The sequence below is a fragment of the Mesocricetus auratus genome, unplaced genomic scaffold (genome assembly GCF_017639785.1).
Source record: "Mesocricetus auratus isolate SY011 unplaced genomic scaffold, BCM_Maur_2.0 Super-Scaffold_100007, whole genome shotgun sequence".
Classification (NCBI taxonomy): domain Eukaryota; kingdom Metazoa; phylum Chordata; class Mammalia; order Rodentia; family Cricetidae; genus Mesocricetus; species Mesocricetus auratus.
The window spans coordinates 73,676,607-73,689,044 of record NW_024429191.1 but is presented as its reverse complement, the minus strand read 5'-3'; the positions used below and the strand labels follow the sequence as shown (position 1 = coordinate 73,689,044).

The following is a 12,438-nucleotide window of genomic DNA, read 5'->3' as shown; positions in this document are numbered from 1 at the left end:
GGCCATCCTGCCCTTGAGGGAGACCTGTGCCCCGACAGCATCCAAGAGTCACTTTCCCTTTCCATGCCTCCAAGTCTGCGCTCTTCCTGGCCACACCCCCCAACAAGGACCCTCATTGGCTAGCATTTCCTCACTGGCTCCCTCCACCCTTTGCTCTGTCTAAAGAAAGGCCTAGAAGAAGTAGAAGTGACCAGTCAGATAGGGGTAGCTCAGTCTCTGTCCTTGGAAAGAACCTTCCTAAGGAGGAAACGGAAAAGGAAGGAAATAGAGTTTAAGTGTGGAAAAATTTGGGATAAAGAGTGAATGCTCCAAGTGATGACTCAGGGGGATGCTTTGTCTCTAGGTCCTGACTAGGGGACAGTGGTCATAGTGTTAAGACTACGGGTCAGCCAGAGGCCAGCTGTGACCCCCAGCTCTGCAGCTCCTTCCTTGTGTGACCTTAGACAAGTCACTTGGCTTCTTTGAATCTTAATTTCCCCATCAGCAAATGAATATAATAGTAATGTTGCTTTTATTCTTTGAGACAGTGCCTCATGTAGACCAGGTTGGCCCCAAACTCTCTATGTAGCTGAGGATGGCTTTGAACTCCTGATCATCCTGCCTCTACCTCCTGAGTTCTGGGATTCCAGGCATGCACCACAATACCAAGGATGGAAGCCAGGACTTCGAGCATGTTAGGCAAGCATTCTATCAACTTATATCCATCCCTAACACTACTATTTGTAAGAACTAAAAAAATAATGCATGGGGTTTGCTGGAGAGATGGCTCAGCATTTTAGAGCAATTATTGTCCTTACAGAGGACAATGATTCAATGCCTAGCACCCTCCTGGTGGCTCATAATCCATAACCCCAGTTCCAAGGGATCCAAGGCCCTCTTCTAATCTCTGTGAGAACCAGGCATGCATGTGGTACACGTACATCCATGCAGGCAAAACATTCATACACATGAAATAATGAGAAAATAATGAAAAATGCACAGGAAACATTGTCATACTTCCTGGTACATAACGGCCAGGGCACATTTCTTATTTTTGTTTCTGACAATGATATCAATTACCATCATCACCCAGGGTAACCAGGAGAACCAGCCTCGTGCCTAACCTTAGTAATACTAAGACTAGACCCCAGCCCAGTGTGCCCAAAGCCTCCTTACCTGATAACGCTCTCTCCAAATCACCAGTCCAGGACCCAGACACAATGGTGTTTGAACCCTCTAGCACCTCATCAGCTGAAAATCTTCAGATAAAGCAGATGGTCAGCAAAGCCTAATCTCTAATGCAGAAGCTGATCCTGAGCTCAGGATTCTGAGTCCTGACCGCCCCCCCCCAACCCTCCACTCCTCCACAGCAGACACCGACAGTCCACCTACAAAGTAAAAAAACAGGCCACCTCCATTGTGGGCAACCTAGGCCACATCTGCCGCTCTCCTTCAGTGAGCCCCCCACTCTACCCCCACCTCACAGCTTCCCTCCAGCCCACATGCTCTGGCTGTCTGTCTTTTTCCATCACAGAGTGCTCCAAGCCTGCTCCTCCCCAGACAACACGTCCCAAACCAGCTCTAGCTTTCCGGATCCAGAAGCCCTGTGTCTTCCATTAGGGAGTTCCATAACTACACTTTACAAGGGTCTCCAGGCTCACTCTCCATTCATTCCACAAAAACATACCCTCGCTTCCAATGCTCAATGTTTCAATCCAGGGGCTGTGGTCACCCCAATGCCATGTCCTTTGCTTCTCGACCTCCACGACCTCCCTGGTGCGTGGAACTGCCTTATCTTCAGTTCCCAACAGCCACCTACAACCTGCTCTTTCCCCTGACTCTCCCAGGGCTACCTGACGACTATGACTTTGAGCAGAGCTGAGCTCCTGGTCCGGCTGACATTTGTCCAATGGCAAGGGACTCTCTTGAGGGAATGTTAAGGAAGCAGTGTGGTCAGTGATGGTTCCTCTTCTGCCAGGAGGATGACAAAGGGGGAGGGGGAGGGGCTGTAGGAGGCCATCCTTGCCTCAGGATCAAGGCCCACTCACAGCTGGGAGCGCCAAGAACTCAGATTTAGTTCAGAACCATCAACCCACTCAACTCCTAGCTAATCAATGAGCCCCACTCAACACTCTGTCCACCAGTGATGCCTCAAGGTCACACGTCCATCTGGAATGGTGTTACCCCACATCCAAGGCCCTCCTGTTGCTCATCTGAGTCCCTCATATTTATTTGGTCAATTTCATCTTCTCCTACCTACATCAGGCACAAAAGATGGATGCTGGGACTTCCTACCTGACCCTTCACAGGCTTGCCCACAGTTCTCCAGGAACTCTAGACCTGTCTTCCTGGTGTCTAACCCTGATACTTCTTGCTGCTGCATGGGCTGTTTTCCATTGTTTTCCATTGTTGCTGATTCCACTGCCAGCCCTGCCCCCCTCCATGACTTATCTCCATATCCTATCCACCCTCCACTCCCCCATCCCTTGGTGACTCATCCCCAGGCTTCCCAAGGAAGCCCCCACCCTCTGCCCTTTCCTCCCCTCTTCCATGAGTGGAAAATCCACCCCCATAGCAGGCCAGCCCCTTCCTCCTGTCTCTATTACCCCATCCCCCCATCGACTAGCTTCCTCTCCGGGACCAGGGAGCAATCACAGATGCCCGGACCTTGGCTTCCTTTGCCTGGTGAGATTGGGAGGCTGAGCCCCCAAACAGGCCCCTGGCTTCCCCCTTCGTCTGAGCAGGGGACGGAGATGCACAGGCCCAGGACCCAGGGTCTGTCTGACTTCCTCTTGTCCCGGAATGAGCATGCCTACCCTTTGCAGGCAGGTTTGGGTCTCTCACGCAGAGGAAACCAAAAGCAGTGAGAGGGAGGGAAGGCAGAGCGGCCAATCAGGGGCAGGGTGAGGCTCAAAACCAGCAGGCTCCCCAGGGAACCCCACCGAGGCCTGAGGCATGGCGGAGCTGCAGCAGCTGCAGGAGTTTGAGATCCCCACGGGCCGGGAGGCTCTGCGGGGTAACCACAGCTCCCTGCTGCGGGTGGCCACCTACTGCGAGGATAACTACGTGCAGGTAAGCGGGGAGAGCGCAAGCCAATATGCCCCTGGAGGGCCCTTGCAGCCCGGGCCTCCAGGCAGCGTCTTCTGACAGGTGCCTGTGCTCGCCCTGACTGAACAATCTTCGGGGTTCAGCATCACCCCGCATTTCCCAGGCGCCACCGCGCTTGTTCTCTCTTACACGGCCTCAGAGGAAGGGGATGTGTGTACTTCACTGTATGAATGATCTCACCTTACCTCTCATCTCTTACAAAGACCCAAAAGGCCCTTTCCTCTCACAGGTGCAGGCTCTAGGGGAGTTGTCAGGAAACGGCCCACACCGGGGTTTGTTCCTTGATGTTTGAGAGAGAACAGAGGAGGGTTGGAGCAGGTCAGGATGAGAGAAGAGGTCTGATGCAGAGGCAGGGGACTTACAGCCTGGCTGCTGAGAAACGATGAGGAGGGAGGCACTCTAGCATAGTCTCAAATTTTTATTTTTTGGGGGGATCTTGAGACAGGGTTTCACTGTATGGCCCAGGCTGTCCTTCATTTCTCTGTAGCTCAGGCTGGTCCTCCTATCTCAGTCCTCCTTCAGTGCTGGGATTACAGGTTCCCACTGCCTCTCTTGGCTGTTGTTTGGTTTATTAAGGCATTGGGAATGGAGCCCAGGCTGTCTAGGAAGTGCTTTTCTGCTGAGCTAAGCTCCACTCCACCCTGGAATAGTCTTGTTCATCTTGTGTATATTCCATAGCATTGGTTCCTGGGGAGGGAAGAGGTGGAGGGCCTCGCGACTGCCCATCTGTCCCGGTGTCAATCCTCACAGTCACCTTGTGAGACAATTCCCGTCTTATAAATGTGAAAATGGGAGGTGCCACGTCCAGGGGCACCCAGCTCTGGAACAGCAGAGCCAGGCTGTCACCTGTGTGTGCTGTCACCTGAGCTCCTTCCTCCCCACCCTTCTGTCTGTCTGATATAGCGTATGACTTGGGATGGTTTATCTGCACTCTGTCCTCAGTTCCCTCTGCTCCACTAAGAATGACAGGCTAACTCTGCACCATTTTTTTTTAAATGAGACAGGGTTTCTCTGTATTGTTTTGGAGGCTGTCGGTCCAGCCCTCCAGCCCAGCCTCGAACTCACAGAGATCCGCCTGCCTCTGCCTCCCGAGTGCTGGGAATAAAGGCGTGCGCCACTGTCGCCCGGCAACTCTGCACGTTCTTACCCCTGCCCAAACTGTGTGCCAACACCAGGGGCCTCATCCTATAGTAAGGGGGCTGGGAAGGAGAAGGGAGCAACTGCTCGTGGGAATGACGGACCACAGGGGCAATGGGAACAAAGTTCTCTCTGTGCCTTCCCACAGCCTCTTTTTTGTCTTGTGAGGCGAGCGCCATTTACACTTCACAATGAAGAAGCTGAGGTTTGGAAAGGGTTACACTGGGACAGGATTCAAACTCAGAATTCTAGTTGGTTATAGTGGCCCATATCTGTGATCCCAGCACTTGGGAGGATATAGCAGGGGGACCGCCAAAAGTTTAAGACCTGCCTTATAGTCTCTACATAAGTGAGTTCAAGCCAGTCAGGATTACAGAGGAAGACACTACCTCATAGAGAGCAAAACAGCAAATCAAAACCCCAAGCAAAAAAGCAGCCAGAATTCTGACTTGAGTCCAATAGCTGACCCTTTAAAGACCACAGAGCTACGTTGCCCATCATTCTGGTATGTGTGATGAGTGACCAGCCTGGACACAGATGATCTGGCATGTGGGGGGTCCAATCCCATGTGGGTAATTGGTGTGCACAGAGGATCTGAAGCCAAAAGCTGAGTCTCCAAGTCTTCCATCTATGGTGAGTTTCCCATTGGTCTTTCTGTCCTAAGATCTCTCTCTCTCTTTCTCTCTCTCTCTCTCTCTCTCTCTCTCTCTCTCTCTCTCTCTCTCTCTCTCTCTCTGTCCCCCTGTGTCTCTCCCTGTGTCTCTCCCTCTCTCTCCCTGTCTCTCTCTCTCTGACCTGTTTACTTCAATCCCAGAAGACTGGGATTACAGACCTGTGCCATCATTTGGGGGATGGGAGGAGTTCCTCTTAGACTCTATACCTTCTCCAAGGTGATTATAAGTATTGACTGGAACAGTGTGTTGAAGCATTTGCCCAGGGCCCATCATCCTATAAGGAGGACAGGATAAATGTAGCTCTTATTGCTGCTGTTACCTTTTCAGTAGTGCTGTAGTGATGGGGCTCACTCTATTGTGGTGACAGCCTTTGCCAACATACTCAGCGTATCAGAAACTCTGACCCAGGTTGGAATCCGTGGGTTCCTTTGTGCAGAGCGCTCGCCGGCTCCTAGACCATGCAATCAGTGACCATCCCTCCCTGTCAAAAGAGGATAGTTTCGGGTGATGTCTTTAATACAGCCTCCATCCATCCTTCACCCACCAACCAGGTGTCAGAAGCCCATGGGAACAGCAGCAGGCAGATGGGTCAAGTGTATGGCTGTCAGTCAAGGTTGACCGAGTATACAAACAGGGTGATTTGCATGATGAAAGTTCCCAGGCTCTTGTTTCTCCAGACCTGACTGTGGGCCAAGATCAAAGTTAGAGGTTAGAAACATCCAGGCTGGAGGTACCCAGAGCTGGCCCCAAGCAGACACTTCTTGTTTGGGTTGCTAAGTCCATGTGCTGGGCTGGGGAGGGAACAGTCCAGAAGCAGAGAGGGCCTGTTTTACCCATCAAATAAAGACCCAGGCAGTCCTTTCTACGTTCTTTGCCTATTCAAGGCTTTGGGTGGCATATGCTGATGAATGTAAATTTCACTGCATATGCAGATAGCATGTAAATAGGCACACAAATGAACATCGCTTTCCTGCTGTTAGAACAGAAAAGTAGGAGGACCCCGGCATGGGTTTTCCAGAAGGTTCTAGTTCAGGCTACAGGAGGGGAACCCAGATCTCACTGAGGACACAGCTCTGACAGTTCCAGCGACAGCTCCTCTGGAGCACACAAAGTTCCAAGCCAGGGAGCCATGGGGTGTGCATCCTTGCCTGTCAATGCACCTGCCTCTTCTAATTTGCCTCATCTCTGCCTGCCCCCTACCCCTGAGAGGGACAGGCTTCAGTGCAGCAAGCTTGTGATGGAAGAGGAAGGAGGAAGCCATTTGGGGAAGCAAGACACCCAAGAAGTTTACCCAGCCCCCAAGTCTGGTCTGGGACCAAAAAAAGTTCTTTTGTCGCTAGCCATTGTCTGGGCAACCCTTTCCCACTGACTGTCAGTGTGGCACTGGCCAGGGTCTGGCGTGCAGTAGGGAGCTGCCCAGCTAGTGTTGGGTTCGCCTTTGACCTGTCCATCTGCCAACAAATGCATATTATTTACTATCTTCTGTGTGCTGGGGACTATGTCAACACAGGATGCAGGACAGAATGGTCCAGCTCTCTGTTTTCATGGTACTTATATTTGACTGGTAGGGGGGTTGGGGGGTGAGGTGAAGGGAAAAAAAGAACAGGGCAAGTATGATAGTAACAGTGAGCTGGGTAAAAGCTCAGGGAGCTTTGGGAAGTGGAAAAGCTGCAATCATCTAGTGAAAACAAAACAAAAACGCTAAGAAGTAGAAGCACCAGGGCCCCAAGGTAGGTCCAAGCCAGCTTGTTAGGGAACAGGACTCCAGTAGCCAGTGTGGCTGGAGAGAAGCCAGGGGTGTGTGTGGAAGGGGAAGGTGGTATTTAAAGCCAATTGTGTTCCTAGCACTTAGGAGCCAGAGGCAGGAGCATCAGGAGTTCAAGGCCAGCCTTGGTTACACAGGGAGACTGAAGCCTATTCTACATGAAACCCTGTTAGAAGGGGGGAAAAAAGCGACGCATATTAGAAAGCTGTCAGAGGGGGCTGGAGAGATGGCTCAGTGGTTAAGAGCTGCTCTTCCAGAGGACTGGAGTTCAATTCCCAGCACCCACATGGCAGCTCACAGCTGCCTGTAACTCCAGTTCCAGCAAATCTGGCATCCTCACACAGACATATGCAGGCAAAACATCGATGCACATAAAATAAAAATAAATTATAAAAAAAGAAAGCTGTCAGAGGGAACGAGAGAAGGAAGTCACTTGGTTCTGGGACAGTGTCCTTATGTAAGTTCCCACACACCTGCAGGCAGACTGGGCCTGAAGAAGTTGAAGGTGTGGGGGGGTGTTAGACTCCCAGCCTCATTGGGAGGGGCCTTTGGTTTGCAGGGTTAGGTAAGGGTGTGATATTGGTTGGTTGGTTTTTAGTTCAGCTGTCTCCTCAGGCCAGCATTGCTTCCTCCCTCCCTTTCTTCTCCTCACATCCAGCATGCAGAGACACACTTGCTGAGGAAGGCAGTAGGGTCTGGTCCTCTCAACTTAGTCCTTGCCTCAACTCTTGGAGGAGAGGACTCCCCTCCCCAATCTCCACAGCCGGTTCTCTCAGGCTGCAGACTTGTTTTCCCAGTGTCCCCTGTAGCCCTCATACTACATCATCCTTCCGGAAGCTACCTCAGGCATCTAAGGATGGCAGCGGCCTCCAAGTTCAGCTCCTGCCTCCCTTAGATTCTCTTGTGGTCCCACCGGACCTTGCCTAGGAAGCAGTGGAATGTGCTGGCCTCGGGCCAAGGCTGTGTGTATTTCAGGCCACAGACAAGCGGAAGGCATTAGAAGAGACCATGGCTTTCACCACCCAGGCCCTGGCCAGTGTGGCCTACCAAGTGGGTAACCTGGCTGGGCACACTCTTCGGATGCTGGACCTACAGGGTGCTGCCCTGCGGCAGGTCGAAGCCAAGATCAGCACACTGAGCCAGGTAAGGGTGCGGGAAGGGACCCCTGTCAGCCCCAGCCCTTCAATCCTGCTCAAATAAACAAGGGTTTCTTTATTTCTCCATGTCCGTGTTGTCAACTTGACTACAGAATGCTGGCACCTTCTGAGCTTTGGATACCTCCATCATGGCTCCCCAAGTCTTAGTGTGGTCCTTGCTACCCCATTAGGTGCAAAGTTCTCTGAAAGCAGACACCCCCCCTTGAGTATTGCTAAAACCTTTGCCTGTCACAGTACCTACACAATTTAAATATAAGCAATGATTAATCAGTGTTTTCCACGCCGGCTAGGCAAGCCCATCTTCAGCCCCAGAGGAGTCCCTGCCACCAACTTACAGAGTCCCTACCATTGGCTCATAAATACCCCCAGGCTTCCTTCCTGGATTCCTGACCCTACAAGGCACATGTTACAATTAGCAAAGTTGCAATCTTGGTCTGACCCTAAGTTCCCAAGGGGCCAGGGTGTGGAGTGTGTCTTCCTCTTCCTCCTGAAGATCCAAGGCCCCACCCCTCAAGGCCTGAGGGAAACAAGAGGAAGCTAATTCACATATTTGTGACCCTAGAGGAGAAAGATGACTTGGTTACAATTCTCTGCCACCTCCACACTATGCCCTTCTGCTCCAAAGGCTGCCCTGTCCTTCAGTCCCTTCCCAGCATCCCCAGGGATGTTGCTTTCTCCTTTTCTTCTGTTTCCTGCGCAGCTAATAATAACCCTTATTCTCTTCTACCAGGAAGTTGCTCCAAAGTGGCTCCATCCTCTTCTGCTACTCCTTTCCCAATTGCTGCATGGCCACAGGGACAGAACTCGCTTTCTCTGGATTTCCCTGTTCCTCATGGCTGTTCTTTCCTCCTCTGTGTCTCCCGGCTGGTCTAGAACTCGTCACCACACAGACCAAGTTGGCCTCAAGCTCAGAGATCTACCTGCCTCTGCCTCCTGAATACAAGGTCCCTCTCTCTTTCTGTGTGTGTGTGTGTGTGTGTCCGTCTGTCCGTCCGTCCATCCCTCCCTTTGGTTTTACAAGACAGGGTTTTTTTGGAGCCTGCCCTGGAACCCGCTCTGCAGAGCAGGCTGGCCTGTGCACTACCACCGCCTGCTGGTTTCTCCCTCTCTTAAAGGGAATTGTGTTGGACTCACTGTCACCTCCCAACCCTGTCATGCAGATGGTGAACATACACATGGAAAAGGTGGCCAGAAGGGAGATTGGCACCTTAGCTACCGTCATGCGGCTGCCCCCTAGCCAGAAGGTCATCCCTCCTGAGAGCCTGCCTCCCCTCACTCCCTACTGCAGAAAACCCCTCAACTTCAGCTGCTTGGATGACATTGGCCATGGAATCAAGGCAAGGGGAGCTTTGCTGTCCCCACTGCTCACGCTGTCCTGCCAAGTCATTCCCTCCTGTCTTACTTCTCTGAGTCCTTGTGCCTTCCTCTCTCAGGCTTCCATGGCCAGGAGCCGTGGCCTAAGCTCCTCATTCTCCCAAGGTCCCCAGCTGCCCTCTGCCCTGTACTCACTCTGCTTCTGAAGATCACATGCTGTCCCTGCCCCCACCCATGGGTACTGGGTGTGTGTGGGAAGGGGAAGGGGGGAAGGGCGGGTGTCAGGACACGCATGAGAACCACTTCTTAGCCACATGAGAACAGCAACTTCCTCTGTCTGGGGGTTTGAGGTCAGGGCTGTAAGTCACCCCAGAATGCTGGTGGTAGGGACCGGAGGCAGCAACAGACAGCAGACTTGGTGGAGGGGACATAATCTCATTTCACCATCACTGCTCCATATCAGGTTAGATTAGAAGATTTCCTGGACCTTAACCCCTTGATTTTACGCTAGTCCCCGTAAGGGAGAACAGGACTGCTCTTCAGATCCCAGGTTCCCCTGAGTTCTTTGTGTCGCCCAGTGTTCTGGTATTTTGCTTTTCTTTGGATGGTGCTGTGGATGGAACCCAGGTCTCCTGTAAGCTCAGCACAAGCCCCACCTCTGAACCACATGCTCAGCCTCCAACCTATCCTTCGTGCCTCAAGTTCCCTTTCTTGTCTCTGGTGAGGCAGGGCGACAGAATGTGGGCCCCAGATGCTCATCCTGGGGGAAGTCCCTAAGTTAGAGGTCTCCCTTGCATTAGGGGTTGCTTTCTATCATTGACTCTCCTAGGGTTCTGCCATCCCTCTGTCTTGAATTTGGGGAGGTCAGTTCCATCATGAGTGAGACGGTTCTGTGTGATGTATCTCCCCTCTCCATGCGCCTATTCCTAGCAAGACGTCACATCAGAGTTAAGGACCACCAAGCCACCCAGATCCTTCCGGATTTATGATAGTGTGGGGGTGCAAAGGCCCACTCAGTCACTGTGGCTATGCAGAGGAAGAGGTTCTCAGATGAGTCTGTGCGGCCGGCTTCTTTCCGCGGGGTGACTTTGTGGGACCTGCTGCAGGCTGAAGACCCACCCTGTGGCTCAGGCAACGACACCGCTATGGGGTGGGGGTAGGGCTGGGAAGTGGAAGTAGGAACTTGCTGAGTCTGGCTAGCCCTCTCAGTTCTCTTCCGTCCCTTCCCCAATTCCTCCTAGGGATGAGGGTGAGGATTGCCCCCCCTTGCCTCCGTTGTCACTCCTATCCCCTCCCTCCAGGACTTGAGCACGCAGCTGTCTCGGACTGGAACCCTGTCTCGCAAGAGCATCAAGGCGCCTGCTACACCTGCCTCCTCTGCACTGGGGTAGGGCCTCAAGGCCATTCCTACCAGCCCTGCCCAGCCCCCTTGGGGTTCTCAACTGCTCCCCTACCCCTTACCAGCAGCACCTGGCGCCTTGGTGTCCCTGAGCCTGGCGCCGATTCTCCCTCCACGAGCCATCCTTCCTCAACCCCAGTCCTGCTCAGCAGAGGTCCCTCCCTCCTCATGCCACCCTTAACTCCACTTCCAGGAGACCACCCCGGATCCCCGAGCCCGTGCAGCTCCCAGCCGTGCCCGACGGCAAGCTCTCCGCTGCCTCCTCTGCCTCTTCCTTGGCCTCGGCGGGGTGAGTGCTTGAGTCTAGTAGGTGGGTAGACAGCCGGTGGATTTTTAGAGGGCAGCCGCCTGTCAGACCTCTGGGGTTGAGAAAACTAAGGACCACTGGGTGGGGAAAATAATTTGAGGCAAGACATTTTTGGGTTGGAGGGACCTTTGGGAACGCTGAATTACATACAAGGCTTCCCTCATCTGCGTGTGCTCCCTCTGGTCTTTAGCAGCGTCGAAGGTGCCAGTGGAACCCCCCAGGCAGCACCTGCAACCCCGCCTCCTCCCCCTCCGGCACCTGCAATCCCGCCTCCTCCGCCTCCGGCACCTGCAACCCCGCCTCCTCCACCAGACTCTGCTGAGCTCTTCTTGCCACCTCCTCCGCTGGAGGTGTCCCAGCCCCCATCAGGTAAGAAGTGCCCAACCCTTCACCTCCATCTTGAGACTCCCATCCATCCTTTTGGGCTCCAACCCTGTGCTCCTCAGGAACCCCAGGGAAATCTGTGAACCGAGCCTATTTTTACACTAGCCCTGTGCTTGAAGCTTCTCATTTAAAGTTCACTTTGACAGGACCTTTATAGGCTTAACCCACCTGCCTAAGGGTTGCCCAGCAGGTCTGCCTACCCTGTGTTGAGCCCTCCCAAGCACCTCCAATGGGCTGGAGGCTGGTTAGATCCTGGGGCGGTACCACCTGTGCTATGCACATGCTTGTATCCTTTTTCTTCCTCCCTAACAGCAGAGTTGCCTTTGCCCCCTCCTCCAGTTCTAGAGGGGGATGAACTGGGGCTGCTGCCTCCGCCCCCGCCAGGCTTTGGACCAGAGGAGCCCAGCTGGGTCCCTGCTTCGTACTTGGAGAAAGGTACGGTACTGGTGGGACTACAAAACACTAGAATCTATTGTCAGGTTTCTGGCCTCTGTAGCCCCAGCCTCCACTCCTCATCCGAGGCATTCGCTCTCCCTGCCGAGATAGGACCCTATCTTTTTTGCCTCTCCATCCCCCTGAAGCCTGCTAGGAAAAGAGCAGCTGGCCTGGCATCGATATTACCCAAGCTGGGCAGGGATGCGAAGGCCCAGAAGCTCCACTGCAGCCTTCTCCTCGCATTCTCCCCAGAGCCCTGTGTGCCGGCTCCTGTACCATCACTGGGGGGAAACAGAGGGCACATCTCACAGGATTTTCTCTCCTGCCCCTGCAGTGGTGACACTATACCCATACACCCGACAGAAGGACAATGAGCTCTCCTTCTCTGAAGGCACTGTCATCTGTGTCACTCGCCGCTACTCTGACGGCTGGTGTGAGGGGGTCAGCTCAGAGGGCTCTGGATTCTTCCCCGGGAACTATGTGGAGCCCAGCTGCTGACAGTCCAGATCTGTCCCTGCACCAACCCGGCACTGCCTCAGTGGGGCTCTTGAGTCCCAAGAAACCAGCGCCACAGTCAAGGCTGGACTAAGGACTTGTCTTCCTCTTGGGCTGTGAACGGTGTTCAGCCCCTGCGCCACACAGCAGTGTGGGGGAGGGGCTAGAGAGAGGAGGTACCAGGACTGCTGAAGATGGGGGGGGGTCCACCAAAAAACTAAAAGCCAAGTTCAGGCACTATGCCCAGACAGCTTTGAATAAAACCGATGACCTGATATTTGCCC

The 12,438-nt window shown here is 53.3% G+C and overlaps 2 protein-coding genes across 8 annotated transcripts in view; one reads left to right on the top strand and one right to left on the bottom strand.

The window, feature by feature from the left end:
* Positions 1-2,933, bottom strand: part of Gngt2 (G protein subunit gamma transducin 2) — a 3,643-nt gene extending 710 nt beyond the window's left edge. Inside the window, exons 1-3 of one of the 4 annotated variants that reach the window (XM_013117716.3) lie at positions 2,796-2,933; positions 1,156-1,238; positions 1-24 (exon numbers count right to left, since the gene is read on the bottom strand). The exon at positions 1-24 is cut by the window's left edge and continues 78 nt beyond it. In XM_013117716.3, the coding sequence (XP_012973170.1) occupies positions 1-6 (6 nt within the window). In that variant the 5' untranslated portion in view covers positions 7-24; positions 1,156-1,238; positions 2,796-2,933. The other 3 variants (XM_040749557.1, XM_040749558.1, XM_013117715.3) reach the window with 3 other exon arrangements.
* Abi3 (ABI family member 3) lies at positions 2,608-12,429 on the top strand. 4 transcript variants are annotated; one of them, XM_040749554.1, is made up of 8 exons: positions 2,608-2,664; positions 7,639-7,806; positions 8,981-9,157; positions 10,436-10,521; positions 10,727-10,822; positions 11,031-11,209; positions 11,540-11,659; positions 11,994-12,429. In XM_040749554.1, exons 2-8 carry the CDS (start codon positions 7,672-7,674, stop codon positions 12,155-12,157), a joined length of 957 nt encoding a protein of 318 aa, XP_040605488.1. In that variant the 5' UTR covers positions 2,608-2,664; positions 7,639-7,671; the 3' UTR covers positions 12,158-12,429. The 4 variants fall into 4 exon arrangements, with proteins under 4 accessions (XP_040605488.1, XP_021086183.1, XP_005075926.1 ...); XM_021230524.2 differs by having other exon boundaries at positions 2,616-2,664; positions 11,537-11,659; XM_005075869.4 differs by lacking the exon at positions 2,608-2,664 and adding an exon at positions 2,913-3,051 and having other exon boundaries at positions 11,537-11,659.
* The last annotated feature ends 9 nt before the right edge of the window (positions 12,430-12,438 follow it).